The sequence below is a fragment of the Cherax quadricarinatus genome, chromosome 59 (assembly GCF_038502225.1).
Source record: "Cherax quadricarinatus isolate ZL_2023a chromosome 59, ASM3850222v1, whole genome shotgun sequence".
NCBI classification, from domain to species: domain Eukaryota; kingdom Metazoa; phylum Arthropoda; class Malacostraca; order Decapoda; family Parastacidae; genus Cherax; species Cherax quadricarinatus.
Genome location: NC_091350.1, coordinates 6194433 through 6221683, shown reverse-complemented (window position 1 = coordinate 6221683; position 27251 = coordinate 6194433). Strand labels below are relative to the sequence as shown.

General features: G+C 42.3%; 1 protein-coding gene across 3 annotated transcripts in view; it reads right to left on the bottom strand.

Annotated features, from left to right (window-relative positions):
- Positions 1-16776, bottom strand: part of TH1 (negative elongation factor complex member TH1) — a 109766-nt gene extending 92990 nt beyond the window's left edge. The window contains exons 1-4 of one of the 3 annotated variants that reach the window (XM_053791115.1): positions 16686-16776; positions 10759-10824; positions 10415-10521; positions 4666-4775 (exon numbers count right to left, since the gene is read on the bottom strand). In XM_053791115.1, coding sequence (XP_053647090.1) covers positions 4666-4775; positions 10415-10521; positions 10759-10815 — 274 coding nt within the window. In that variant the 5' untranslated portion in view covers positions 10816-10824; positions 16686-16776. Of the gene's footprint in view, positions 1-4665; positions 4776-10414; positions 10522-10758; positions 10825-11553; positions 11740-16671 lie in introns of those variants that run through there. The other 2 variants (XM_053791116.2, XM_053791114.1) reach the window with 2 other exon arrangements.
- Between the last annotated feature and the right edge of the window lie 10475 nt (positions 16777-27251).

Sequence of the window (27251 nt, the reverse complement as noted above, 5' to 3'; positions counted from 1 at the left end):
TTAGTGAATATGAGGTCTAGTGTATTCTCCAGTCTAGTAGGCTCTATTATTTGCTGGTTTAAATTGAATTTTGTGCAGAGATTTAAAAGCTCGTGTGAGTGTGAGTTTTCATCAGAGCTGCCTCCTGGTGTTATTACTGCAACAATATTATTTGCTATATTCCTCCATTTTAGGTGCCTTAAGTTGAAATCCCCCAGGAGCAAGATGTTGGGTGCAGGAGCTGGAAGATTTTCCAGACAGTGGTCAATTTTTAACAGCTGTTCCTGGAATTGCTGGGATGTTGCATCCGGAGGCTTGTAGACTACCACAATGACTAGGTTTTGGTTCTCGACCTTTACTGCTAAAACTTCCACTACGTCATTTGAGGCATTAAGCAGTTCTGTGCAAACAAGTGACTCTGCAATGTACAGGCCAACCCCCCCCTTTTGCCTGTTCACTCTGTCACATCTGTATAGGTTGTAACCTGGGATCCATATTTCATTGTCCAAGTGATCCTTTATGTGGGTCTCAGTGAAAGCCGCGAACATTGCCTTTGCCTCTGCAAGCAGTCCACGGATGAAAGGTATTTTGTTGTTTGTTGCTGGCTTTAGACCCTGTATATTTGCAAAGAAGAATGTTATCGGACTGGTGGTATTGTTGGTACTGGGGGGGGATTTTTTTTCCGGCATTATTATCTGTATCTGTTGGTTTGGAGTGGAGGCCATCGACTGTGGTTCCACTCCAGGAATGACTGGATTTGGTGTACGATTTCTGCCATTTCCTGCCAGTTTTTTTTCCTTCCTGGCACTAAAAAACCTCTCCCTCTTGAGTGGCTGTGGCTACCCAGGTTTTCCCATGGCCTGGATGTTTTGTATCTTTTTGTCCCCTTTAGATGGTATGCCTGGCAATTTAAGTTATAGCACAGTCTTTCCTGTACTGAAGAGGTACACATTTCAGGGTGAAAAAGCTTAGAGAATCTTTTTCTGAAGGAATAAAACAAAAAGTACAAAATTTGATGAAAAATTGACAAAATTATGCTCTCGCGAATTTTGATGTGTCGGTGATATTTACGCATTGGCGATTTTGCCGACTTTGACTCCCATTTTAGGGCAATTACAGTATTCCAGTCAACCAAATTCTTAGCTATTTCACTAGTATTACTTTTATTCTATCGATTGAGCACAAGAAATCACCAAGTCAACTGTTTCAACAACAAAATAAAGTGACCGGAAATTGTTAATTTGGCCAATTTAATGCAAAGTTCAAAATATTCCAATTTCAAAACAGGGTCCAGAATAAACAATGCAGGCATTCCTGGCACTAAATTAACATTTCCTCTGTTCATTAGTTAAGTTTTCAGACTTTACAAATGAATTCCATTTTGATTTTTTATTCACATAATGAATTTTTATTCAAACCAAAAAATAGAAGATTTACTGTTATGCAATACTGTAATAATTGTATAAATAATATCACCACATTTGTGAATATATATTAGACCCACCAGCTATCATGTATTAGACTTGTGAGGTCATTTGTTTACTCTTGAGCATCGGCAAAAATTTAACATATCTGCTATTTTGAGCTCAGTTTCAAGCCATTTCCAGTACTAAAACCAATCAAAATCATCTCTATTTCTATAGTAAATCTTCCATTCTATCAAATGCGACCAAGAAATTGCAAATATAACTATAAAAAACATACGAAAAAACACTGCAAAGTCGCTGTTTTAATAAAAAATTGCGGTCTCATTTTTTTTATCTCATTATGCACAGTGTGCTGCAGAATTAGTTTTATGTGGTGCACACATACCACATAGATGTATTCTCTCATATCTAGGCCCAAATTTACTGCTCACAGCTTATCAGAGTGAGCTGAGCTCATGGCGTAGATCTACGGTTTGGACCCTGAATGTAAAGCCGTAGATCTACAGCACGGACCCTGAAAGGGTTAAGATAACTATGGGAATTATTAGGAGAACTTTCAATACAATGTTCTCTCTGGCCAGGTACATCTTGACTTCAGGAATAAAATCAACAAAATGGGCCTCAGTCATCTATGCTTCCTTGTTGGACCACCAAATAACAGGCAAATTGGTTTTGTTTATATCTTTTAAAGTACAGTATAGGGATTCTCTGAATGTTAAACTAACATAGGCTTGCACTTGAAATCATCTACTGCATTTGTGTAGAGAAATAAGTTTCAGTGATCCTCAGCTGCCTTGAAACCAGCTACATTTTTATCTTCTAATGTATGTTTTTGATGGCATAAACTTCCAAAATAGACCTGTCTCATGATCATTAAACATTTGGTGGAGAGTGTAACCATGCTCAGAAATAATTTGCATAAAGTCAACAGGGAAATTTACCTGGTTTGTGGCTTATTATTTGACTACTAAGCAAGACCACTTTCTTTGGTATCTTCTTACCCCACATTTTTTTTTTTTTAACAAGGTGGCTGTCTCCCACCGAGGCAGAGTGACCCAAAAAAAAAGAAAATCCCCAAAAAGAAAATACTTTCATCATCATTCAACACTTTCACCTCACTCACACATAATCACTGTTTTTGCAGAGGTGCTCAGAATACAACAGTTCAGAAGCATATACGTACAAAGATACACAACATATCCCTCCAAACTGCCAATATCCCAAACCCCTCCTTTAAAGTGCAGGCATTGTACTTCCCATTTCCAGGACTCAAGTCTACTTATATAAAAACAACAGGTTTCCCTGAATCCCTTCACTAAATATTGCCCTCCTCACACTCCAACAGCTCGTCAGGTCCCAAATACCATTCGTCTCCATTCACTCTTATCTAACACATTCACGCACGCTTGCTGGAAGTCCAAGCCCCTTGCCCACAAAACCTCCTTTACTCCCTCCCTCCATCCTTTTCGAGGACTACCCCTACCCTGCCTTCCTTCCCCTACAGATTTATACGCTCTCCATGTCACTCTACTTTGATCCATTCTCTCTAAATGAAAAAACCACCTCAACAACCCCTCTTCAGCCCTCTGACTAATACTTTTAGTAACTCCACACCTTCTCTTATTTACCACACTTCGAATTTTCTGCATAATATTTACAGCACACATTGCCCTTAGACAGGACATCTCCACTGCCTCCAACTGCCTCCTCGCTACTGCATTCCCCATAATTTACTCCCACCCCTCACCCGAACACCCTAGCATTTACTTCTTTTACAACCCCATCTATAAATATATTAAACAACCATGGTGACATTACACATCCCTGTCTAAGACCTACTTTTACCAGGAAGTAGTCTCCCTCTCTTCTACACACCCTAACCTGAGCCTCACTATCCTCATAAAAACTCTTTATAGCATTTAGTAACTTGCCACCTATTCCATATACTTGCAACATCTGCCACATTACTCCCCTATCCACTCTATCATATGCCTTTTCTAAATCCATAAATGCAATAAAAACTTCCCTACCTTTATCTAAATACTGTTCACATATATGCTTCAATGTAAACACTTGATCTACACATCCCCTACTCACTCTAAAACCTCTTTGCTCATTCGTAATCCTACATTCTGTCTTACCTCTAATTCTTTCAATAATAACCGTACCATACACTTTTCCTGGAATACTCAGTAAACTTATTCCTCTATAATTTTTACAATCTCTTTTGTCCCCCTTCCCTATATATAAAGGGACTATACATGCTCTCCGCCAATCCCTAGGTACCTTCCCCTCTTTCATACATTAAACAAAAATACCAACCACTCCAACACTATATCCCCCCTTGCTTTTAACATTTCTGTCATGATCCCATCAGTTCCAGCTGCTTTACTCCCTTTCATTCTATGAAATGCCTCATGCATCTCCCCCACTCACATCCTGCTCTTCTTCACTCCTAAAAGATGGTATACCTCCCTGGCCAGTGCATGAAATTACCGCCTCCCTTTCTTCCTCAACATTTACAAGTTCCTCAAAATATTCTCGCCATCTACCCAATACCTCCAGCTCCCCATCTACTAACTCCCCTACTCTGTTTTTAACTGACAAATCCATTCGTTCACTAGGCTTTTTTAACTTGTTTAACTCACTCCAAAATTTTCTCTTATTTTCATTAAAATTTGAGTGCCTCTCCCACTCTATCATCTGCTCTCCTTTTGCACTCTCTCACCAATCTCTTCACCTTTCTTTTATTCTCCATATACTCTACTCTTCTTATAACACTTCTGCTTTGTAAAAACCTCTCATAAGCTACTTTTTTCTCTTTTATCACACCCTTTACTTCATCATTCCACAAATCACTCCTCTTTCCTCTTTACCCCACACATTCAGTAATATTTCTGCACTACTCAATGCATAAGCTCTTATTTTCTTCTCAATGTCTGGAGTCTATCTGACAAAAAGTGCTGGCAATCTGCATCACACATGCACTGCTTACTGTAAGCTATCAGACCTTTGTGCTTAAGTCAAAGGGGGGAATATCTATGGTACAGGTTACAAAGATTTTGCATGTAACTTGATACATTCATGCTAATAGAGTATACTTTCAAAGATTTTTTAAGTGCTATGCAAAAAAAAAAAAAAAAAAGACACACATGATCAATGGTATTTAGACAATATTGATATGCACTTTCACTTTATGAAAGGATTTAGTACAAATATAAAGTGCACTGTATGGATAATGCAGACTCCCGATAAATACCTGCCAAGATCAGCCACTCAGCCATCAAGTTGGCCATCTGTGCAACAGCTTGGTAGTTTTCTGAGAGCATCTCAATCACTTGCTCAGGATTACCACCTGCCTGAAAGTATCTGAAAATAAAAATAATCCATTTTGGTTTACAAAGACTAACATTCTGCAGATGCAGCATAGTAATTACTGGCTTAGAAAGGCAGAAGAGGCCCTCTTGAGAAAAGATTATAGACTGTAATTACTCCTATAATCTGTCACCATCAAGTTACTGTGTACCATTTGAGAAATTAGATCTCTTATTTAACTAATAAAACTGGAAGGATTTAGAAACACTCACATTAAGCCTCACATTTTGCTTTTATCAAATATTAGCTTTATCAAATTAAAATTTTATTTCTGATATTCAAATAAAATGTTAGTTATTGAAAGAATGATTTGATTTAACTATATTTTTCTTTCACTCTTTGCAGAACTTAAACATCTGTAATCACAATCATCATGTAGATGCATATTTTGGTAAAAAATTAATTATTACACATAATTATCAAATTTTAATGAAAATAAGAAAAAAATTTGGAGTGAGTTAAACAAGTTAAGAAAGCCTAGGGAAAGTATGGATCTGTCAGTTAAAAACAGAGTAGGGGAGTTAGTAGATGGGGAGATGGAGGTATTAGGTAGATGGCTCGAATATTTTGAGGAACTTTTAAGTGTTAAGGAAGAAAGAGAGGCAGTAATTTCATGCACTGGTCAGGGAGGTATACCATTTTTTAGGAGTGAAGAAGAGCAGAATGTAAGTGTGGGGGAGGTATGTGAGGCATTGCGTAGAATGAAAGGGGGTAAAGCAGCTGGAACTGATGGGATCATGACAGAAATGTTAAAAGCAGGGGGGGATATAGTGTTGGAGTGGTTGGTACTTTTGTTTAATAAATGTATGAAAGAGGGGAAGGTACCTAGGGATTGGCGGAGAGCATGTATAGTCCCTTTATATAAAGGGAAAGGGGACAAAAGAGACTGTAAAAACTATAGAGGAAAAAGTTTACTGAGTATACCAGGAAAAGTGTACGGTAGGGTTATAATTGAAAGAATTAGAGGTAAGACAGAATGTAGGATTGCGGATGAGCAAGGAGGTTTCAGAGTGGGTAGGGGATGTGTAGATCAAGTGTTTACATTGAAGCATATATGTGAACAGTATTTAGATAAAGGTAGGGAAGTTTTTATTGCATTTATGGATTTAGAAAAGGCATATGATAGAGTGGATAGAGGAGCAATGTGGCAGATGTTGCAAGTATATGGAATAGGTGGTAAGTTATTAAATGCTGTAAAGAGTTTTTATGAGGATAGTGAGGCTCAGGTTAGGGTGTGTAGAAGAGAGGGAGACTACTTCCCGGTAAAAGTAGGTCTTAGACAGGGATGTGTAATGGTTGTTTAACCCTTTCAGGGTCCAAGGCCCAAATCTGGAGTCACGCACCAGTGTGCAAGAATTTTCAAAAAAAAAATTTGTTATTTTTTCTTATGAAATCGTAGAGAATCTTTTTGTGAAGGTAATAAAACAAAAAGTACGAAATTTGGTGGAAAATTGACGAAATTATGCTCTCGCGAATTTTGATGTGTCAGCGATATTTATGAATTGGCGATTTTGCCGACTTTGACTCCTATTTTAGGCCAATTACATTATTCCAATCAACCAAATTCTTAGCTATTTCACTAGTATTACTTCTATTCTATCGATTGAGCACAAGAAATCGCCAAGTCAACTGTTTCAACTACAAAATAAAGTGATCGGAAATTGTTAATTTGGCCAATTTAACACAAAGTTCAAAATATTCCAATTTCAAAATAGGGTCCAGAATAAACAATGTAGGCATTCCTGGCACTAAACTAACATTTCCTCTGTTCATTAGTTATGTTTTGAGGCTTTACAAATAAATTCCATTTTGATTTTTTATTCACATAATGAATTTTTATTCACACCAAAAAATAGAAGATTTACTGTTATGCAATACTGTAATAATTGTATAAATATCATTACCATATTTGTGAATGTATATTAGACCCACCAGCTGACGTGTATTAGACGTGTGAGGTCGTTTGTTTACTCTTGAATATCGGCAAAAATTTAACATTTCCGCTACTTTGAGCTCAGTTTCAAGCCATTTCCAGTGCTAAAACCAATCAAAATCATCTCTATTTCTGTAATATGTCTTCCATTCTATCAAATGAGACCAAGAAATCGCAAATACAACTATAAAAAACATACGAAAAAACACTGCAAAGTTGCTGTTTTAATCGAAAAATCATGATTTCAGTTTTTTTCTCTCATTATACACAGTGTGCTGCAGGATCTGTTTTATGTGGTGCACACATACCACATAGATGTATTCTCTCATATCTAGGCCCAAATGTACCACTCACAGTTTATCAGAGTGAGCTGAGCTCATGGCGTAGATCTACGGTTTGGACACTCACTGTAAAGCCGTAGATCTACGGGACGGACCCTGAAAGGGTTAATATATTTATAGATGGGGTTGTAAAGGAAGTAAATGCTAGGGTGTTCGGGAGAGGGGTGGGATTAAATTTTGGGGAATCAAATTCAAAATGGGAATTGACACAGTTACTTTTTGCTGATGATACTGTGCTTATGGGAGATTCTAAAGAAAAATTGCAAAGGTTATAGGATGAGTTTGGGAATGTGTGTAAAGGTAGAAAGTTGAAAGTGAACATAGAAAAGAGTAAGGTGATGAGGGTATCAAATGATTTAGATAAAGAAAAATTGGATATCAAATTGGGGAGGAGGAGTATGGAAGAAGTGAATGTTTTCAGATACTTGGGAGTTGACGTGTCGGCGGATGCATTTATGAAGGATGAGGTTAATCATAGAATTGATGAGAAAAAAAGGTGAGTGGTGCAGTGAGGTATATGTGGAGTCAAAAAACGTTATCTATGGAGGCAAAGAAGGGAATGTATGAAAGTATAGTACCAACACTCTTATATGGGTGTGAAGCTTGGGTGGTAAATGCAGCAGTGAGGAGATGGTTGGAGGCAGTGGAGATGTCCTGTTTAAGGGCAATGTGTGGTGTAAATATTATGCAGAAAATTCGGAGTGTGGAAATTAGGAAAAGGTGTGGAGGGTGTGAATGTTGCAGCGAGGAGAAGGCTGGAGGCAGTGGAGATGTCATGTCTGAGAGCAATGTGTGGTGTGAATATAATGCAGAGAATTCGTAGTTTGGAAGTTAGGACGAGGTGCAGGATTACCAAAACTGTTGTCCAGAGGGCTGAGGAAGGGTTGTTGAGGTGGTTCGGACATGTGGAGAGAATGGAGCGAAACAGAATAACTTCAAGAGTGTATCAGTCTGTAGTGGAAGGAAGGCGGGGTAGGGGTCGGCCTAGGAAAGGTTGGAGGGAGGGGGTAAAGGAGGTTTTGTGTGCGAGGGGCTTGGACTTCCAGCAGGCATGCGTGAGCGTGTTTGATAGGAGTGAATGGAGACAAATGGTTTTTAATGCTTGACATGCTGTTGGAGTGTGAGCAAAGTAACATTTATGAAGGGGTTCAGGGAAACCGGCAGGCCGGACTTGAGTCCTGGAGATGGGAAGTACAGTGCCTGCACTCTGAAGGAGGGGCGTTAATGTTGCAGTTTAAAAACTGTAGTATAAAGCACCCTTCTGGCAAGACAGTGATGGAGTGAATGATGGTGAAAGTTTTTCTTTTTCGGGCCACCCTGCCTTGGTGGGAATCGGCCAGTGTGATAATAAAAAAAAAAAATTAATAAAAGTATTAGTCAGAGGGCAGAAGAGGGGTTGTTGAGGTGGTTTGGTCATTTAGAGAGAATGGATCAAAGTAGAATGACATGGAAAGCATATAAATCTATAGGGGAAGGAAGGCGGGGTAGGGGTCGTCCTCGAAAGGGTTGGAGAGAGGGGGTAAAGGAGGTTTTGTAGGCAAGGGGCTTGGACTTCCAGCAAGCGTGCGTGAGCATGTTAGATAGGAGTGAATGGAGACGAATGGTACTTGGGACCTGACGATCTGTTGGAGTGTGAGCAGGGTAATATTTAGTGAAGGGATTCAGGGAAACCGGTTATTTTCATATAGTCGGACTTGAGTTTTGGAAATTTGAAGTACAATGCCTGCACTTTAAAGGAGGGGTTTGGGATATTGGCAGTTTGGAGGGATATGTTGTGTATCTTTATATGTGTATGCTTCTAAACTGTTGTATTCTGAGCACCTCTGCAAAAACAGTGATAATGTGTGAGTGTGGTGAAAGTGTTGAATGATGATGAAGGTATTTTCTTTTTGGGGATTTTCTTTCTTTTTGGGTCACCCTGCCTCGGTGGGAGACGGCCGACTTGTTGAAAAAAAAAAAATTATCAATAACAAATACTATACCACAATAATTTTTTTTTTTTTTCAAAATGTCAGCCATCTCCCACTAAGGCTGAGTTACCCAAAAAAAGGAACGCTTTCACCATCATTCACACATGACTGTCTTTGCAGAGGCGCTCATATGACAGTTCAGAGGTCACTCCAAACAGCAATATTCCAAACCCCTCCTTTACAAATACAGGTTTCTGTCTTACACTCATTTGGCAGAACAGTAGTACCTCCCTGGGTGGCTGCTGTGTACCAACCTACTACTATAACCACAATAATATGAACATTAAATTTTTTGTGTGCACTCCTGTTGATGCACATTTTATGTAGAAACACAAGCCAGAAAATGAAAGATTTACATTTTTGACAAAAATTGAATGAGAAGTGACCCTGGTCATATACCCCCAATAAAAGAAGTACAGCCTCTCCTCACTTAACGAGATGCATACTACAATGGTAGTGGGTTTGTATCAACCATCTTTGATATTGTTTTAATGTCACCTTTGCACTAGTTATAACATTTCTGGTATATTTTTAAATGTTTATACAGTAGTGTACTGTATATTGTTGTGCAAGAATGGTATATAATACCGACAAGATGAGATTAAGACACATGTGCAACATCTGGGTATCTCTAGGTTGAGGGACTGATTACCTCATCTTCTGTACATAGTTCTACTGTCTTCAAGTTATGTCCTAGAATTTGTATTGATAAAGCCACTGGATGGCGAAACGTCTACAATAAAGATACCCAGATGTTGCACATGTGTCTTAATCTCATCTTGTCGGTATTATATACCATTCTTACACAACTTGTCAGACACTGCAACATCATGGAATCTTAATTCTGAGGACATGTACATAACCTTCACGACTACGACAACTACTACTACAACTAACCCATCTCTTTGGGAAGGACCTACTTCCACTGGGGAATCCCGCCTACCAGTGAATATGCCCTCGTCTGCTACACCTGACGTTACTATATAAGCGGCAGGCTCCTTCTGCTTCAGAATCTCCACGACTATGGTGCTCTTCGCACCTACTCCTAGGTTGAGGGACTGATTACCTCATCTTCTGTACATAGTTCTACTGTCTTCAAGTTATGTCCTAGAATTTGTATTGATAAAGCCACGGGATGGCGAAACGTCTAAAGATACCCAGATGTTGCACATGTGTCTTAATCTCACTGTATATTGTAATAACCAGAATAGAGGAAATCAGCTCTAATATACATTATTTAGGTATGCATACTGGTCAGAGAGCCCGTCATAAGTACAAGTCATCGGTAAACAACAAGAGGTTGTATTAACAAATAATCACTGAATGGTACTATCAACATTTTGAAATGTATTTTGATATCAAGAACATCATTCTGGCTCTTGTACTGACCTCTTTAGTGTAGAAAAAATCCCAGGCTCCATGATAAAGTCTGTGCTTGAGAACTGCCTCAAGCAGTTGGACTGCACATCAGCTGGACTCATAGCTTCATCTTCTTCCTGCCAATTGAAAAATAAATGTCAATATTTCATATTACAAAAAAAATTACACTGTAAATTGCTAAGGAAAGAGTAAATATTGTATGCATTTTTATGAAGTCGTACATTAAGAATACACATTTAGTAAAATGAATTACATTCAGATACATATAGAGTTACCAGTAAATATCAAGTCCTTGAATCCCAATACTGGTAACCACAGTACAGTAGTATAATTTGTAATTGATCTCGTCTTACCAGAGGATCTGTGTCAGGTGCATCATCCCACACTCTACTTTCAAATTCTTCCTCCATTTTGGCTACCTGAAATTATAAAAAAAATAAGATACCAAAATAATACATAAGAATATGCAAGCTTTAACTTACAGCACATAGAAAAAAAAATCTGTCGAAGTACCTTCTCCCATATTCAACACAGGTTTCAGATAATATATTCACTTTCAGGATATGGCTCTTTAAAATTGTAAACTAGATAGAAGAGTTTTATACAAAATATATTCTGCTGTATCGCACAAAATTACTGAGAGGGGAAGTTTCACTTATCTGTACATAAATGTATGTGCATGGAAGTATGACTGAGGTGTGGGTTATTTGAATGTTGAAGCATTAGTTTCAGAGGAATGTCGCTCTCAGTGCCCCCTATCACCTTCAATACACTCTGGGGTAGTAGGTGATTTGTTGACCTAAGACTTTTGTGGAATTATTTTTTATAATTTTCCTATAATTAGTAATGTAAATGTGAAATGTTAATACATATAATGTAATGTAAATGTGAAGTGTTACTGTAAATACGATGTACAGTGGTACCTCGGGATGTGAACAGTTCAAAACTTGAACAATTATGTAAGTGTATTTATGTAAGTGCTTTTGTAATTGTATTTTTGGGGGTCTGAAATGGATTAATCTAAGTTACATCATTCCTTATGGGAACAAATTCGTTCAGTAACGGCACTCGAACAGCCTTCTGGAACGAATTAAGTTCGTATCCCAAGGTACCACTGCATTAATGTTAGTCACAAATTACCAACATACCTGTGAGGAAACGAGTGGGTGCTTCCAAATGATTGTGTAAGTGGGTTGTACATGGCAAGGCAGTGCTGCCCGGGTGACTGTCCTGAGAGATGGTGTTAGCTCTCTCAAAGATATGGAAATTGGCTGAATCTTTAAATGCAATAAACTAAGGTGTAATATAAGAGGTGTCATCAGAAACTGATGAAGTTCACACTACATGTAATGTATGCCTCCCAGTGTATTAATTTTCACTACAGGTATGTTAATCTGTATTGGCCAATATGAATTGCCTACCAAAAGGGAGGCATTAGGATATAACACCAAAATCTTAACTTGGCGAGTAATATTGAAATGTTCTTGGTACTATTTCTAATCATGCACGTATTTGATTTATATTTATGTAAAATTACTCCAGCAAATTACTCAGGTCAAGTAACTGATATTACAAAATATATACAGTCCACATATACTACTTTGTCAGTGTTACTGGCATAATTTTTCAAATAATTTTAAGAACTATATGTTCTAATAATAATTTAAGGTCCAGACATGAGAGATATGGTGAGCTGAGAAGGTGGGCATGAAGGAGGGATATTATTGTGACCTGGTGACCTTAAACTCCCACTTCACTCTGAGGTACATCAATATCAGTAAGTCTAAACAGTTTGATGTACCAGAGTCTCTTCACAATTATGGGGGTGAAATGTTAATTCCGGACACTAACTGTAAAATTTACCCACACAATTTCTCACAACTTTTGTGATTATTTATTTCACTGTGTGTGAGTATTGTGTTCACTTGTCTTAACTTTCTGGTACTCTAGTTTTTGACATAAAATTATATTTTATTTTCTTTCACCTGTCTTTAAAGCTTTCAGGTTATTGAGTGAGTGAATCTCTTGTGATGGTAACAGTTGTTCATTTTCCTTGCACAGCCTGAGTGATCTGAGGGGTCCAGCAAAACTTTGAGGGACTGAAAGAGCTGCACTAACTTTGGCAAAGTCTTGCGAATTTTCTTCTCAACTTTGTATCCTGTATTTGTGGAAAACAACTCCATGAATAAGAACATAAGAACATAAGAAAGAAGGAACACTGCAACAGGCCTGCTGACCCATGCAACGCAGGTCCATGCCACCCCCCCCCCGGCCTAGAACAATGACCACCTAGTCAGGTCACTTCCAATTAAGGAGCACAGCACCAAACCTGGTAGCCCAAGCTAGTCAGGTCCAACTCACACTCACCCACACTCACTCATGTATTTATCGAACCTATTTTTAAAACTACACAAGCTCTTAGCTTCTATGACGGTACTCAGGAGTTTGTTCCATTCATCCATAACTCTATTACCAAACCAGTGCTTTCCTTAGTCCTCCCTGAATCTGAACTTTTCCAACTTGAAACCGTTGCTGCAAGTCCTGTCTTGGCTGGATATTTTCAGCATGCTATTTACATCCCCTTTATTTATTCCCGTTTTCCATTTATACACCTCAATCATATCCCCCCTAATTCTACGCCTTTCTAGAGAGTGCAGATTCAGGGCCATCAGTCTATCCTCATAGGGAAGATTTCTGATACATGAGATCAACTTTGTCATCCTCCTCTGTATGTTTTCCACTGCATTTATTTCCATTCAGTAATATGGTGACCAGAACTGTGCAGCATAATCTAAATAAGGCCTAACCAAGGATATATACCTGGAGTTTACCTGGAGAGAGTTCCGGGGGTCAACACCCCTGTGGCCCGGTCTGTGACCTGGGTTATACTGGGAGGCTATCACTCCCTACCCTGGGTTATCCTGGGAGGCTATCACTCCCTACCCTGGGTTATCCTGTGAGGCTATCACTCCCTACCCTGGGTTATCCTGGGAGGCTATCACTCCCTACCCTGGGTTATCCTGGGAGGCTATCACTCCCTACCCTGGGTTATCCTGGGAGGCTATCACTCCTTACCCTGGGTTATCCTGGGAGGCTATCACTCCCTACTCTGGGTTATCCTGGGAGGCTATCACTCCCTACCCTGGGTTATCCTGGGAGACTATCACTCCCTACCCTGGGAGACTATCACTCCCTACCCTGGGTTATCCTGGGAGACTGTCACTCCCTACCCTGCGTTATCCTGGGAGACTATCACTCCCTACCCTGGGAGGCTATCACTCCCTACCCTGGGTTATACTGGGAGGCTATCACTCCCTACCCTGGGTTATCATGGGAGGCTATCACTCCCTACCCTGGGTTATCATGGGAGGCTATCACTCCCTACCCTGGGTTATCATGGGAGGCTATCACTCCCTACCCTGGGTTATCCTGGGAGGCTATCACTCCCTAACCTGGGTTATCCTGGGAGGCTATCACTCCCTACCCTGGGTTATCATGGGAGGCTATCACTCCCTACCCTGGGTTATCATGGGAGGCTATCACTCCCTACCCTGGGTTATCATGGGAGGCTATCACTCCCTACCCTGGGTTATCATGGGAGGCTATCACTCCCTACCCTGGGTTATCCTGGGAGGCTATCACTCCCTACCCTGGGTTATCATGGGAGGCTATCACTCCCTACCCTGGGTTATCATGGGAGGCTATCACTCCCTACCCTGGGTTATCATGGGAGGCTATCACTCCCTACCCTGGGTTATCATGGGAGGCTATCACTCCCTACCCTGGGTTATCATGGGAGGCTATCACTCCCTACCCTGGGTTATCATGGGAGGCTATCACTCCCTACCCTGGGTTATCCTGGGAGGCTATCACTCCCTAACCTGGGTTATCCTGGGAGGCTATCACTCCCTACCCTGGGTTATCATGGGAGGCTATCACTCCCTACCCTGGGTTATCATGGGAGGCTATCACTCCCTACCCTGGGTTATCATGGGAGGCTATCACTCCCTACCCTGGGTTATCATGGGAGGCTATCACTCCCTACCCTGGGTTATCCTGGGAGGCTATCACTCCCTACCCTGGGTTATCATGGGAGGCTATCACTCCCTACCCTGGGTTATCCTGGGAGGCTATCACTCCCTACCCTGGGTTATCCTGGGAGGCTATCACTCCCTACCCTGGGTTATCATGGGAGGCTATCACTCCCTACCCAGGGTTATCCTGGGAGGCTATCACTCCCTACCCTGAGTTATCATGGGAGGCTATCACTCCCTACCCTGGGTTATCATGGGAGGCTATCACTCCCTACCCTGGGTTATCATGGGAGGATATCACTCCCTACCCTGGGTTATCCTGGGAGGCTATCACTCCCTACCCTGGGTTATCATGGGAGGCTATCACTCCCTACCCTGGGTTATCATGGGAGGCTATCACTCCCTACCCTGGGTTATCATGGGAGGCTATCACTCCCTACCCTGGGTTATCATGGGAGGCTATCACTCCCTACCCTGGGTTATCCTGGGAGGCTATCACTCCCTACCCTGGGTTAACATGGGAGGCTATCACTCCCTACCCTGGGTTATCATGGGAGGCTATCACTCCCTACCCTGGGTTATCATGGGAGGCTATCACTCCCTACCCTGGGTTATCCTGGGAGGCTATCACTCCCTACCCTGGGTTATCATGGGAGGCTATCACTCCCTACCCTGGGTTATCCTGGGAGGCTATCACTCCCTACCCTGGGTTATCATGGGAGGCTATCACTCCCTACCCTGGGTTATCCTGGGAGGCTATCACTCCCTACCCTGGGTTATCATGGGAGGCTATCACTCCCTACCCTGGGTTATCATGGGAGGCTATCACTCCCTACCCTGGGTTATCATGGGAGGCTATCACTCCCTACCCTGGATTATCATGAGAGGCTATCACTCCCTACCCTGGGTTATCATGGGAGGCTATCACTCCCTACCCTGGGTTATCATGGGAGGCTATCACTCCCTACCCTGGGTTATCATGGGAGGCTATCACTCCCTACCCTGGGTTATCATGGGAGACTATCACTCCCTACCCTGGGTTATCCTGGGAGGCTATCACTCCCTACCCTGGGTTATCATGGGAGGCTATCACTCCCTACCCTGGGTTATCCTGGGAGGCTATCACTCCCTACCCTGGGTTATCATGGGAGGCTATCACTCCCTACCCTGGGTTATCCTGGGAGGCTATCACTCCCTACCCTGGGTTATCATGGGAGGCTATCACTCCCTACCCTGGGTTATCATGGTTGAGGCTATCACTCCCTACCCTGGGTTATCATGGGAGGCTATCACTCCCTACCCTGGGTTATCATGGGAGGCTATCACTCCCTACCCTGGATTATCATGGGAGGCTATCACTCCCTACCCTGGGTTATCATGGGAGGCTATCACTCCCTACCCTGGGTTATCATGGGAGGCTATCACTCCCTACCCTGGGTTATCCTGGGAGGCTATCACTCCCTACCCTGGGTTATCCTGGGAGGCTATCACTCCCTACCCTGGGTTATCCTGGGAGGCTATCACTCCCTACCCTGGGTTATCATGGGAGGCTATCACTCCCTACCCTGGGTTATCCTGGGAGGCTATCACTCCCTACCCTGGGTTATCCTGGGAGGCTATCACTCCCTACCCTGGGTTATCCTGGGAGGCTATCACTCCCTACCCTGGGTTATCATGGGAGGCTATCACTCCCTACCCTGGGTTATCCTGGGAGGCTATCACTCCCTACCCTGGGTTATCCTGGGAGGCTATCACTCCCTACCCTGGGTTATCATGGGAGGCTATCACTCCCTACCCTGGGTTATCCTGGGAGGCTATCACTCCCTACCCTGGGTTATCCTGGGAGGCTATCACTCCCTACCCTGGGTTATCCTGGGAGGCTATCACTCCCTACCCTGGGTTATCATGGGAGGCTATCACTCCCTACCCTGGGTTATCCTGGGAGGCTATCACTCCCTACCCTGGGTTATCCTGGGAGGCTATCACTCCCTACCCTGGGTTATCATGGGAGGCTATCACTCCCTACCCTGGGTTATCCTGGGAGGCTATCACTCCCTACCCTGGGTGGTTAACTCTCCGGGGTTAAGAATTCGAACAAAATCTTATCTATCCAGGTGGATTGATTTACCAGCTTGTCTTAGATAGTTGTCCCTGACTTTTTAATGCGCAATATGGCCCAGTAAATTGATACAATATACAAAAAATTATGCCGTACACGATATCCTGTAATACCTTTATTCGCTGACCTGATATAATAATAATATTGAGCACTGCAATCCCTGTTGTTATTGTTGAATATTAAGACACTGCAGCATGAGCCGTTTACTCTGCTACTTTCTACTTTCGTAAACTGAAATATATCTAGTCTCAAGCTTTATTAAGAAGAAAAACATTTTCGAAGATGCAAGGATTTTTTTTTTTTGCGGTAAAACACAAAAATCTCTGGGAAGAATGAAACTCAGATACCAATCTTCAGACTGGTGACCGACTTGATGAATGAGCCGTATATTAAACTTTGCAATAAATACCAATATTTAATGCAGTATAGTAATAATAATAATAATATATTTATCTACTACAAGTACATGTACAAGGTATACAGGCCTAGCTAGCATCAATGATTTACTACTATATAAAAAGCCGTTTGTTATGCAGAGCAATTTGGGCAAATTAGATCAGTTTTGTCCCAGGATGCGACCCACACCAGTCCACTAACTCCCTGGTACCCATTTTACTGATGGAGAACACAGACAACCGGTGTAAATTATTATTATTATAATCAAAGGGGAAGCGCTAAACCCGGAGGATAATACAGCGCCTGGGGGGGGGATGTGGAAGGCATTCAGGCTTAATTCGGGGAACTGGAGCACAGATCCAATTCCCTAAATCAAGAGCCCCTCACCAACATCAAGGAACCTTCCTTGAGGGGACAACAGGTGTAAAGAAACACGCCAAGTGTTTCTACCCTCGCTGGGAATCGAACTCAGACACTCGCCGAGTGAAGCGAGAGCTTTAGCCACCAAACCAGGGGGCACTGTAGTTTATATGTAATAAAAATAGTATTAGGCACAAGAGAAAGCCACCAGCATGCAGTGCATTTCGGGAAAATAAAATATGTTTAATTCTAGGCCTATGCCGCCCCAAGACAACGATAAGATGGTCATAACCTCAGTGGAAATAAGTCACTTTGCATGTCTTTTATCGGGTTATCTAAGGTTCTCTACACATATGCTGCTTTGTATGATAATCTATGTAACTGTATTTTTGTATACCTGAATAGACTTACTTGAACACTATGAATTATTATTATTACAATCAAAACTAAGCGCTAAACCCACAAGGGTCATACAACTGTACAACACGGAAATCATCAGAAACGCAAAAGATATATCTGATAAATCCTCGAAGGGGAGCTCAATAGAAATAAGTCACTTTGACTTTTTTGGGGGTTATCCTAGGTAATTTACACTATGTATGATAATTGTTATTATGTGTACCTGTACCTAAATAAACTTAAAGTCACTGGTGCGGCACAGTACCTCCATCTTACACTATGAAGGAAAAACTGGAGATGCCAACTTGTGCTGTCTCAACATACTTGTGGAAAATAATGTATTTTCCGGGGAGGGGAGGAGACGCCATTGTTTTTTGAATGTAGTACAAGCACGTTAGTGTAATGTGCTTAATTTTCGTCGCTCTGTGGGTTATATTGGGCTTAAAACCTCTCAAATAGGAGCCGAAATTGTTGGATGTGCAGTCCTGCATAATTTGAGCATTAAGCTGATGGACAAGACAGCTCCAGGAACCTCAGATAAGATGTGGAAAAAGACATTATGTACAGTTCAGGACATTTATTAAAGGAAACGTTTCGCCACAAGTGGCTTCTAAACTACAGACCAGTGTCTCTGACGTGTATAGTATGCAAAGTCATGCAGAAGATTATCAGGAGGAGAGTGGTGGAGCACCTGGAACGAAACACGATTATTAACAACAACCAGCATGGATTCATGGAAGGCAAATCCTGTGTCACAAACCTTGAGTTTTATGACAAGGTAACAGAAGAAACGAGAGAGATGGGTGGGTTGACTGCATTTTCCTGGACTGCAGGAAGGCCTTTGACACAGTTCCTCACAGGAGATTAGTGCAGAAGCTGGAGGATCAGGCACGTATAACAGGAAGGGCACTGCAATGGATCAGAGAATACCTGACAGCAAATAATAGAGCCTACTAGATTGGAGAATACACTAGACCTCATCTTCGCTAACAATGATGATCTGATACGAAATGTCACCATATCAAAAACAATATACTCAGATCACAACATAATCGAGATTCAGACATGTATGCACGGAGCCCCTTCTCACACTATACCACTCACTTATTTATCCATACCTCACCTATGCTATTTGTGCTTGGGGATCAACTGCAGCAACATACCTAAAGCCAATAATAACCCAACAAAAAGCCGCAGTAAGAATAATCACTGAATCCCATCCCTGGCAACACCCCCCCCCCCACTCTTCATAGATCTAAACTTACTCCCTGTTCAGTACATCCACACTTACTACTGTGCAATCTACATCTACAGGACCTTAAACTCCAATATCAACTTTGACCTAAAACGCTTTCTTGATAGTTGTGACAGAACCCACAGGCATAACACCAGACACAAACATCTCGACGACATTCCCCGTGTCCGACTAAACCTATACAAAAATTCAATGTATGTCAAAGGCCCTAAAATCTGGAACACCCTACCTGAGAACTCTAGAACTGCAGACACATTCATCACCTTCAAAACTACCATTAGAAAACATCTTATCTCCCTGATACATCCCGTCAACTAACTACACGAATACCACCTGGTGGTTCACACTTACACTTACTCACCCATTTGACCATAAACAGAAATATTAATCTCAATCTTAAAATAATGAATCCTGTGATACTCCAATACTGAAACTATGTACTGTGCCAAAACAAAAGCATTCACATTGCTAAACTCACAAACTAGTATTTAGTCACTTAGCCATAATACCAACTTACCTCATAATTTGTAATATTTTAAAATTAAGAATTAAACTAAGTCTGCCCGAAATGCCTAGCCACGCTAGGTGTTCTAGTGGTACACTCTGTAATCATTATTTTACTACATGTAAACCACACAATAACCAAATTCTGTAAACTCAGCATTGTAATCCTTATAGAGAATAAACTTCGAATTGAACTGAATTGAACTGAATTGACAAAATGAGATCAGTCACGAGGGAGCCTTCACCAAATTTTTTCTTCAATAAGAACATAAAGTGGGACCAAGTAAACCAAGTCCTAAACGATATAAGCTGGGAAGATAAACTAAGCAACACAGACCCCAACTTATGCCTAGAACAGATTAACTCGGTGGCACTCGATGTATGCTCAAGGCTTATTCCTCTAAGAAAAAGGAGTAGATGTAAAATAGAAAGAAACAGGCGCTCCCTTTACAGGCGACGGAAAAAGAATAGCAGAGCGGCTAAAAGAGGCCAATATATATGAAATGCGTAGGGAGACACTGGTCAGAGAAATGGCAATCATCGAACTTTAGCTAAAGGAATCTTATAGGAGTCAGGAATCGCGGGAAGAACTAAAAGCCATAAATGAAATCGAAAGAAACCCAAAGTATTTCTTTTCTTATGCCAAATCAAAGTCGAGAACAACATCCTGTATTGGGCCCCTACTTAAACAAGATGGGTCCTACACAGATGACAGAAAGGAAATGAGTGAGCTACTCAAGTCCCAATATGACTCAGTTTTTAGCAAGCCGCTAACCAGACTGAGAGTCAAAGATCAAAATGAATTTTTTATGAGAGAGCCACAGAATTTGGTAAACACAAGCCTATCTGATGTTATCCTGACGCCGAATGACTTCGAACAGACGATAAATGACATGCCCATGCACTCTGCCCCAGGGCCAGACTCATGAAACTCCGTGTTCATCAAGAACTGCAAGAGGCCCCTATCACGAGCTTTTTACCATCCTATGGAGAGGGAGCATGGACACAGGGGTCGTCCCACAGTCACTAAAAACAACAGACATAGCCCCACTCCACAAAGGGGGCAGTAAAGCAATAGCAAAGAACTACAGACCGATAGCACTAACATCCCATATCATAAAAATCTTTGAAAGGGTCCTAAGAAGCAAGATCGCCACCCATGTAGATACCCATCAGGGCAACATGGGTTTAGAGTAGGTCGCTCCTGTCTGTCCCAACTACTGGATCACTACGACAAGGTCCTAGATGCACTAGAAGACAAAAAGAATGCAATGTAATACACATAGACTGCAAAAGCCTTTGACAAGAGTGACCATGGCGTAATAGCGCACAAAATGCGTGCTAAAGGAATAACAGGAAAAGTTGGTAGATGGATCTGTAATTTCCTGACAAACAGAGCACAAAGAGTAGTAGTCAACAGAGTAGTCTGAGGTGGCTACGGTGAAAAGCTCTGTTCCACAAGGCACAGTACTCGCTCCCATCTTGTTTCTCATCCTCATATCTGACATAGACAAGAATTTCTTCCACAGCACCGTGTCTTCCTTTGCAGATGACACCCGAATCTGCATGACAGTGTCTTCCATTGCAGACACTGCAAGGCTCCAGGTGGACATCAACCAAATCTTTCTTTCAATGGGCTGCAGAAAACAATATGAAGTTCAACGATGAGAAATTTCGATTACTCCGATATGGTAAACGTGAGGAAATTAAAACTTCATCAGAGTACAAAACAAATTCCGGCCACAAAATAGAGCGAAAAACCAACGTCAAAGACCTAGGAGTGATCATGTCGGAGGATCTCACCTTCAAGGACCATAACATTGTATCAATCGCACCTGATAGAAAAATGACAGGATGGATAATGAGAACCTTCAAAACTTGGAATGCCAAGCCCATGGTGACACTCTTCATGTCGCTTGTTCTATCTAGGCTGGAATATTTCTGCACACTAACAGCACCTTTTAAGGCAGGTGAAATTGCTGACCTAGAAAATGTACAGAAAACCTTCACGGCACGCATATCGGAGATAAAACACCTCAATTACTGGGAACACTTGAAGTTCCTGAACCTGTACTCCCTGGAATGCAGGCGGGAAAGATATATGATTATATACACCTGGAAAATCCTAGAGGGACTAGTACCGAACTTGCACACGAAAATCACTCACAACGAAAGCAATAGACTTGGCAGACGATGCAACATCCCCCCAATGAAAAGCAGGGGTGTCACTAGCACGTTAAGAGACAATACAATAAGTGTCAGAGGCCCAAGACTGTTCAACTGCCTCCCAGCATACATAAGGGGGATTACCAATAGACCCCTGGCTGTCTTCAAGCAGGCACTGGACAAGCACCTAAAGTCAGTACCTGACCAGCCGGGCTGTGGTTCGTACGTTGGATTGCGTGCAGCCAGCAGTAACAGCCTGGTTGATCAGGCTCTGATGCACCATGAGGTCTGGTCACAGACCAGGCCACGGGGGCGTTGACCCCCGGAACTCTCTCCAGGTAAACTCCACGTAAACAGGGAGGTAACAAATGGTCATGGTACGCGACGAGGTATCACAGTGGGCTCCTGTGACAAGCGAAGTACCACAGGGGTCAGTCCTAGGACTAGTTCTATTTTTGACATATGAGAATGACATGGTGGAAGGGATAGACTCCGAAGTGTTCCTGGTCGCAGATGATGTGAAGCTAATGAGAAGGATTAAATCGGATGAGGAGACCTGGATAGGCTGGACACGTGGTCCAGCAACTGGCTTCTGTATTTCAACCCAGCCAAATGCAAAGTCATGAAGATTGGGGAAGGGCAAAGAAGACCGCAGACACAGTATAGGCTAGGTTGCCAAATCAGCAAACTTCACTCAAGGAGAATGATCTTGAGGTGACCATAACACCGAGCACGTCTCCCGAGGCACACATCAACCAGATAACGGATGCAGCATATGGGTGCCTGGCAAACCTGAGAATAGCGTTCCGATACCTTAGTAAGGAATCGTTCAAGACACTGTACACTCTGTACGTCAGGCCCATACTGTAGTACGCAGCACCAGTTTGGAACCCATACCTGGTCAAGCACGTCAAGAAATTAGAGAAAGTACAAAGGTTTGCAACAAGGCTAGTTCCGGAGCTCAGGGGAATGTCCTATGAAGAAAGGTTGAGGGAAATCGGACTGACAACACTGGAGGACAGGAGGGCCAGGGGAGACATGATAACAACATACAAAATAATGCGTGGAATAGACAAGGTGGACAGAGACAGGATGTTCCAGAGAGGGAACACAGAAACAAGGGGTCACAATTGGAAGCTGAAGACTCAGACGAGTCACAGGAATGTTAGGAAGTACTTCAGTCACAGAGTCGTCAGGAAGTGGAATAGCCTAGCAAGTGATGTAGTGGAGGCAGGAACCATACATAGCTTTAAGACGAGGTATGACAAAGCTCAGGAAGCAGAGAGAGAGAGGACCTAGTAGCGATCAGTGAAGAGGCAGAGCCAGGAGCTGAGTCTCGACCCCTGCAACCACAATTAGGTGAATACAGCATTACTCAATTCCCTTAATTCTAGTATGCTAATCATCACACTCACAATATAAATAACATAAAAATCTGATATACACTCTAGAATGAATAAAATATGAATGTATGCATTACGTATGTGGTGGCGTGGGAGGACAGTGCTGTATAATCATTGGTGAGCGCCAAATCCGTAGGATTATACAGCACATATGGAGAGGGATGGAAGGTATTCAGGGAACTGGAACACAGATCCAATTCCCTAGATCAAAAGCCCCTCACCAGCATCAAGGAACCTCCCTGGAGGGGTGCCCCAGGCCCAGACTCGTGGAACTCTGTGTTCATAGTAAGTAAGTAAGTAAGTAAGTTTATTCAGGTATACACAAATACAGTTACATAGAATTATCATACATAGCAGCATATGTGTAGAGAACCTAGGATAACCCAAAAAAGTCAGACAGAGTGACTTATTTCCATTGGGGTCCATCAAGAAATGCAAGAAGCCCCTATCACGTACTTTTAGCATTCTATGGAGAGGGAGCATGGACACGGGCTAAAAACAACAGACAGCCATATACGTGTGTGTGTGTGTGTGTGTTTGTGTGTTTGTGTGTGTGTGTGTGTGTGTGTGTGTGTGTGTGTGTGTGTGTGTGTGTGCACTCACCTAGTTGAGATTGCAGGGGTCGAGTCCAAGCTCCTGTGTGTGTGTGCGTGTGTGTTTGTGTGTGTGTTTGTGTGTGCGTGTGTATGTGTATGAGTGTGCGTGTGTGTGTGTGTGTGTGTATGAGTTTGTGTATATGTGTGTGTGTGTGTGTGTGTGTGTGTGTGTGTGTGTGTGTGTTTATATATGTGTGTGTGTGTGTGTGTGTGTGTGTGTGTGTGTGTGTGTACTCACCTATTTGTACTCACCTATTTGTGGTTGCAGGGGTCGAGTTTTAGCTCCTGGCCCCGCCTCTTCACCGGTTGCTACTGGGCCCTCTCTCTCCCCGCTCCATGAGCTTTATCAAACCTCGTCTTAAAACTGTGTATGGTTCCTGCCTCCACTACGTCATTTTCTAGGCTATTCCACTGCCTTACAACTCTATGACTGAAGAAATACTTCCTACTATCTCTCTGACTCATTTGTGTCTTCAACTTCCAATTGTGGCCTCTTGTTTCTGTGTCCCCTCCCTGGAACATCCTGTCTTTGTCCACCTTGTCTATTCCACGCAGTATTTTATATGTCGTTATCATGTCTCCCCTGACCCTCCTGTCCTCCAGTGTCGTCAGGCCGATTTCCCTTAATCTTTCTTCATAGGACATTCCCCTTAGCTCTGGAACTAACCTTGTCGCAAACCTTTGTACTTTCTCTAGTTTCTTGACGTGCTTTATCAAGTGCGGGTTCCAAACAGGTGCTGCATACTCCAGTATGGGCCTGACATACACGGTGTACAGTGTCTTGAATGATTCCTTACTAAGGTATCGGAATGCTGTTCTCAGGTTTGCCAGGCACCCATATGCTGCAGCAGTTATCTGATTGATGTGTGCTTCCGGAGACATGCTCGGTGTTATACTCACCCCAAGATCTTTCTCCTTGAGTGAGGTTTGCAGTCTTTGGCCACCTAGCCTATACTCTGTCTGTGGTCTTCTGTGCCCTTCCCCTATCTTCATGACTTTGCATTTGGCAGGATTAAATTCGAGAAGCCATTTGCTGGACCAGGTGTCCAGTCTGTCCAGGTCTCTTTGAAGTCCTGCCTGGTCCTCATCAGATTTAATTCTCCTCATTAACTTCACATCATCTGCAAACAGGGACACTTCTGAGTCTAACCCTTCCGTCATGTCGTTCACATATACCAAAAATAGCACTGGTCCTAGGACCGACCCCTGTGGGACCCCGCTCGTCACAGGTGCCCACTGTGATACATCATTACGTACCATGACTCGTTGTTGCCTCCCTGTCAGGTATTCTCTGATTCATTGCAGTGCCCTTCCTGTTAAGACATAGTCAATACCAAATTCACTATATTAGACCATAGTGCAATTGTGGAGAGCTGAGAGTGATTGCAAATCATGACATGCTGCTCCACAGTGGGACCTAGAGAATGCATCAGGTGAGATGTTCTCTTGACCCGGTCGGTACAGAATATCAAAGTCATAACACGATAGTTCCATCCTCCAGCGTAATATCTTGTCATTCTTTATCCTACTTTTGTGCTTCTTGTCGAACATATACATCACGGACCGTTGGTCAGTCCTTATGGTGAAATGTCTACCGTTAAATAATGCCTCCAGTGGCGAACTGCTTCTATGATGGCCTGGGCTTCCTTTTCTACAGCAGCATAACATTTCTCTGATCCTTGAAAAGTTCTCGAAAAGAAGGCTACTGGTCGTCCTGCCTGAGATAAGACTGCAGCAATGGCAATGTCAGATGCATCCGTTTCCACTTCGAATGGTAGGGACTCATCAATGGCTTGAACTACTGAGTTTTCAATGTCCTGTTTGAGAGTATGGAAAGCGGCTTCTGCTTCCTTTGTCACAGGAAATGTGGTAGCACTCAATGGGCGGACTTTACTTGAATAGTTGTAGATCCATTGTGAGTAATAAGCAAAGAGACCAAGAGTTCTTCGGAGTGACTTTTTGTCTTGAGGCATTGGAAGTTCCCGTAGAGGTCGTAGTCGTTCAGGGTCTGGGAATATTGAACCTCCTTCCACTACATAACCAAGGATGCTAAGCCTTTTAGTTGAAAAAGTGCTATCAAAACCCTCAAGTCTCAGTATATTAAACCTACAAATGAAATCTTTGCACGCTATCGCCTTGCAACTCGCCGCCAGCAGATTGATGAATCCTTAGAGGAATACTTTCAAGCACTGAAAATTTTAGGTAAGGACTGTCACTTCCAAGCAGTGACAGCTGCTCAGTATTGTGAAGAGTCCATCAGGGATGCTTTTATCAGTGGCCTGCAATCACCAATAATAAGGCAGCGTTTATTGGAGAATAAAACTCTCGACTTAGCCGCTGCCTTTGACCAGGCAAGAGCTCTAGATTCAGCCCAGAAGAATTCTGAAGTATACAGTACCACTCAGCCTTCTCGAGTGGTAAGTGCTGCAATTCCTGACCAAGACTCTTGCAATGAAGTTACTGTGGAACCTGCCTCAGTGACAGCAGCAGCAGGTACGGTGTGTTTCTTTTGTGGTTTTTCAAGACATCCACGTCCAAAGTGTCCTGCTCGTGAAGCAATGTGCCATAAATGCCACAAGAAAGGTCACTTTGCTAAAGTATGTCGTGCTAATGCATCAACAAGAGCTAGTGCCTCCACACATTCCAGTGATCATGCGACTCTAGCAACAGTGACTTCTGCGGCTACTCCAAATTCACTGTCAAAGGCAGTTGTGAAAGTATTCATCAAAGGAACAGAAGTAGATGGTCTTATTGATAGTGGCAGCTCAGAGAGTTTCATCAACCTTGACTTAGTTAAACGGCTCTCCTTGACTCTACATCACTCATCAGGTACTGTTTCCATGGCATCAACATCTCTCTCTATTCAGACCTTAGGGTTTTGTAAGGTAAATCTCAGAGTTAATGGAAAGGATTATCAAGATGTACATTTAGCTATTCTGCCACAACTGTGCTCTGATGTTATCCTTGGTCAGGACTTTCAGAAGCTGCATGGTAGTGTCACCTTAACATATGGAGGTGAACTGCCTCCTCTTGTTGTCTGTGGACTTAGCACTTTAAGGGTAGACCCACCAAAGCTGTCTGCAAATCTTACCGCGGATTGCCATCCTATATCAGCTAAGTCACGCCGCTATTCTTATGAGGATCGGATGTTCATTGAGAAAGAAACTCAGAGGCTGCTGAAGGAGGGTATTATAGAACCGAGTGATTCCCCTTGGCGTGCACAGGTTGTTGTTGTTAAGGGCCCCAAGAGGTGGTGCAGTATTATTCTGCTGCTGCTCCCCACAGGACCAGTATCACTACAAGAGACTAGTGCTATTTTTAATTTGTACTTTTATATTATTAGATTAAACCTATTGTACTTTAGCTCACTCTAGCTCAAAACATAGACTCCACAAAAGTCATTATTAGACCTTAGTGCAATTACAAGTGAGAGTCTTGTTCTATTTTTAATTTGTATTTTTATATTACTAGTTTATACCTAGTTGTACTTTAGTTCATTCCAGCACAACACATAGACACAGCATCACAAGCCACCACTATCCTAAAAATGCTAAAAGTCTATCAGTACTTAACTACAACATCAGGTCCTTAAGCAAACACTATGATGACCTCCT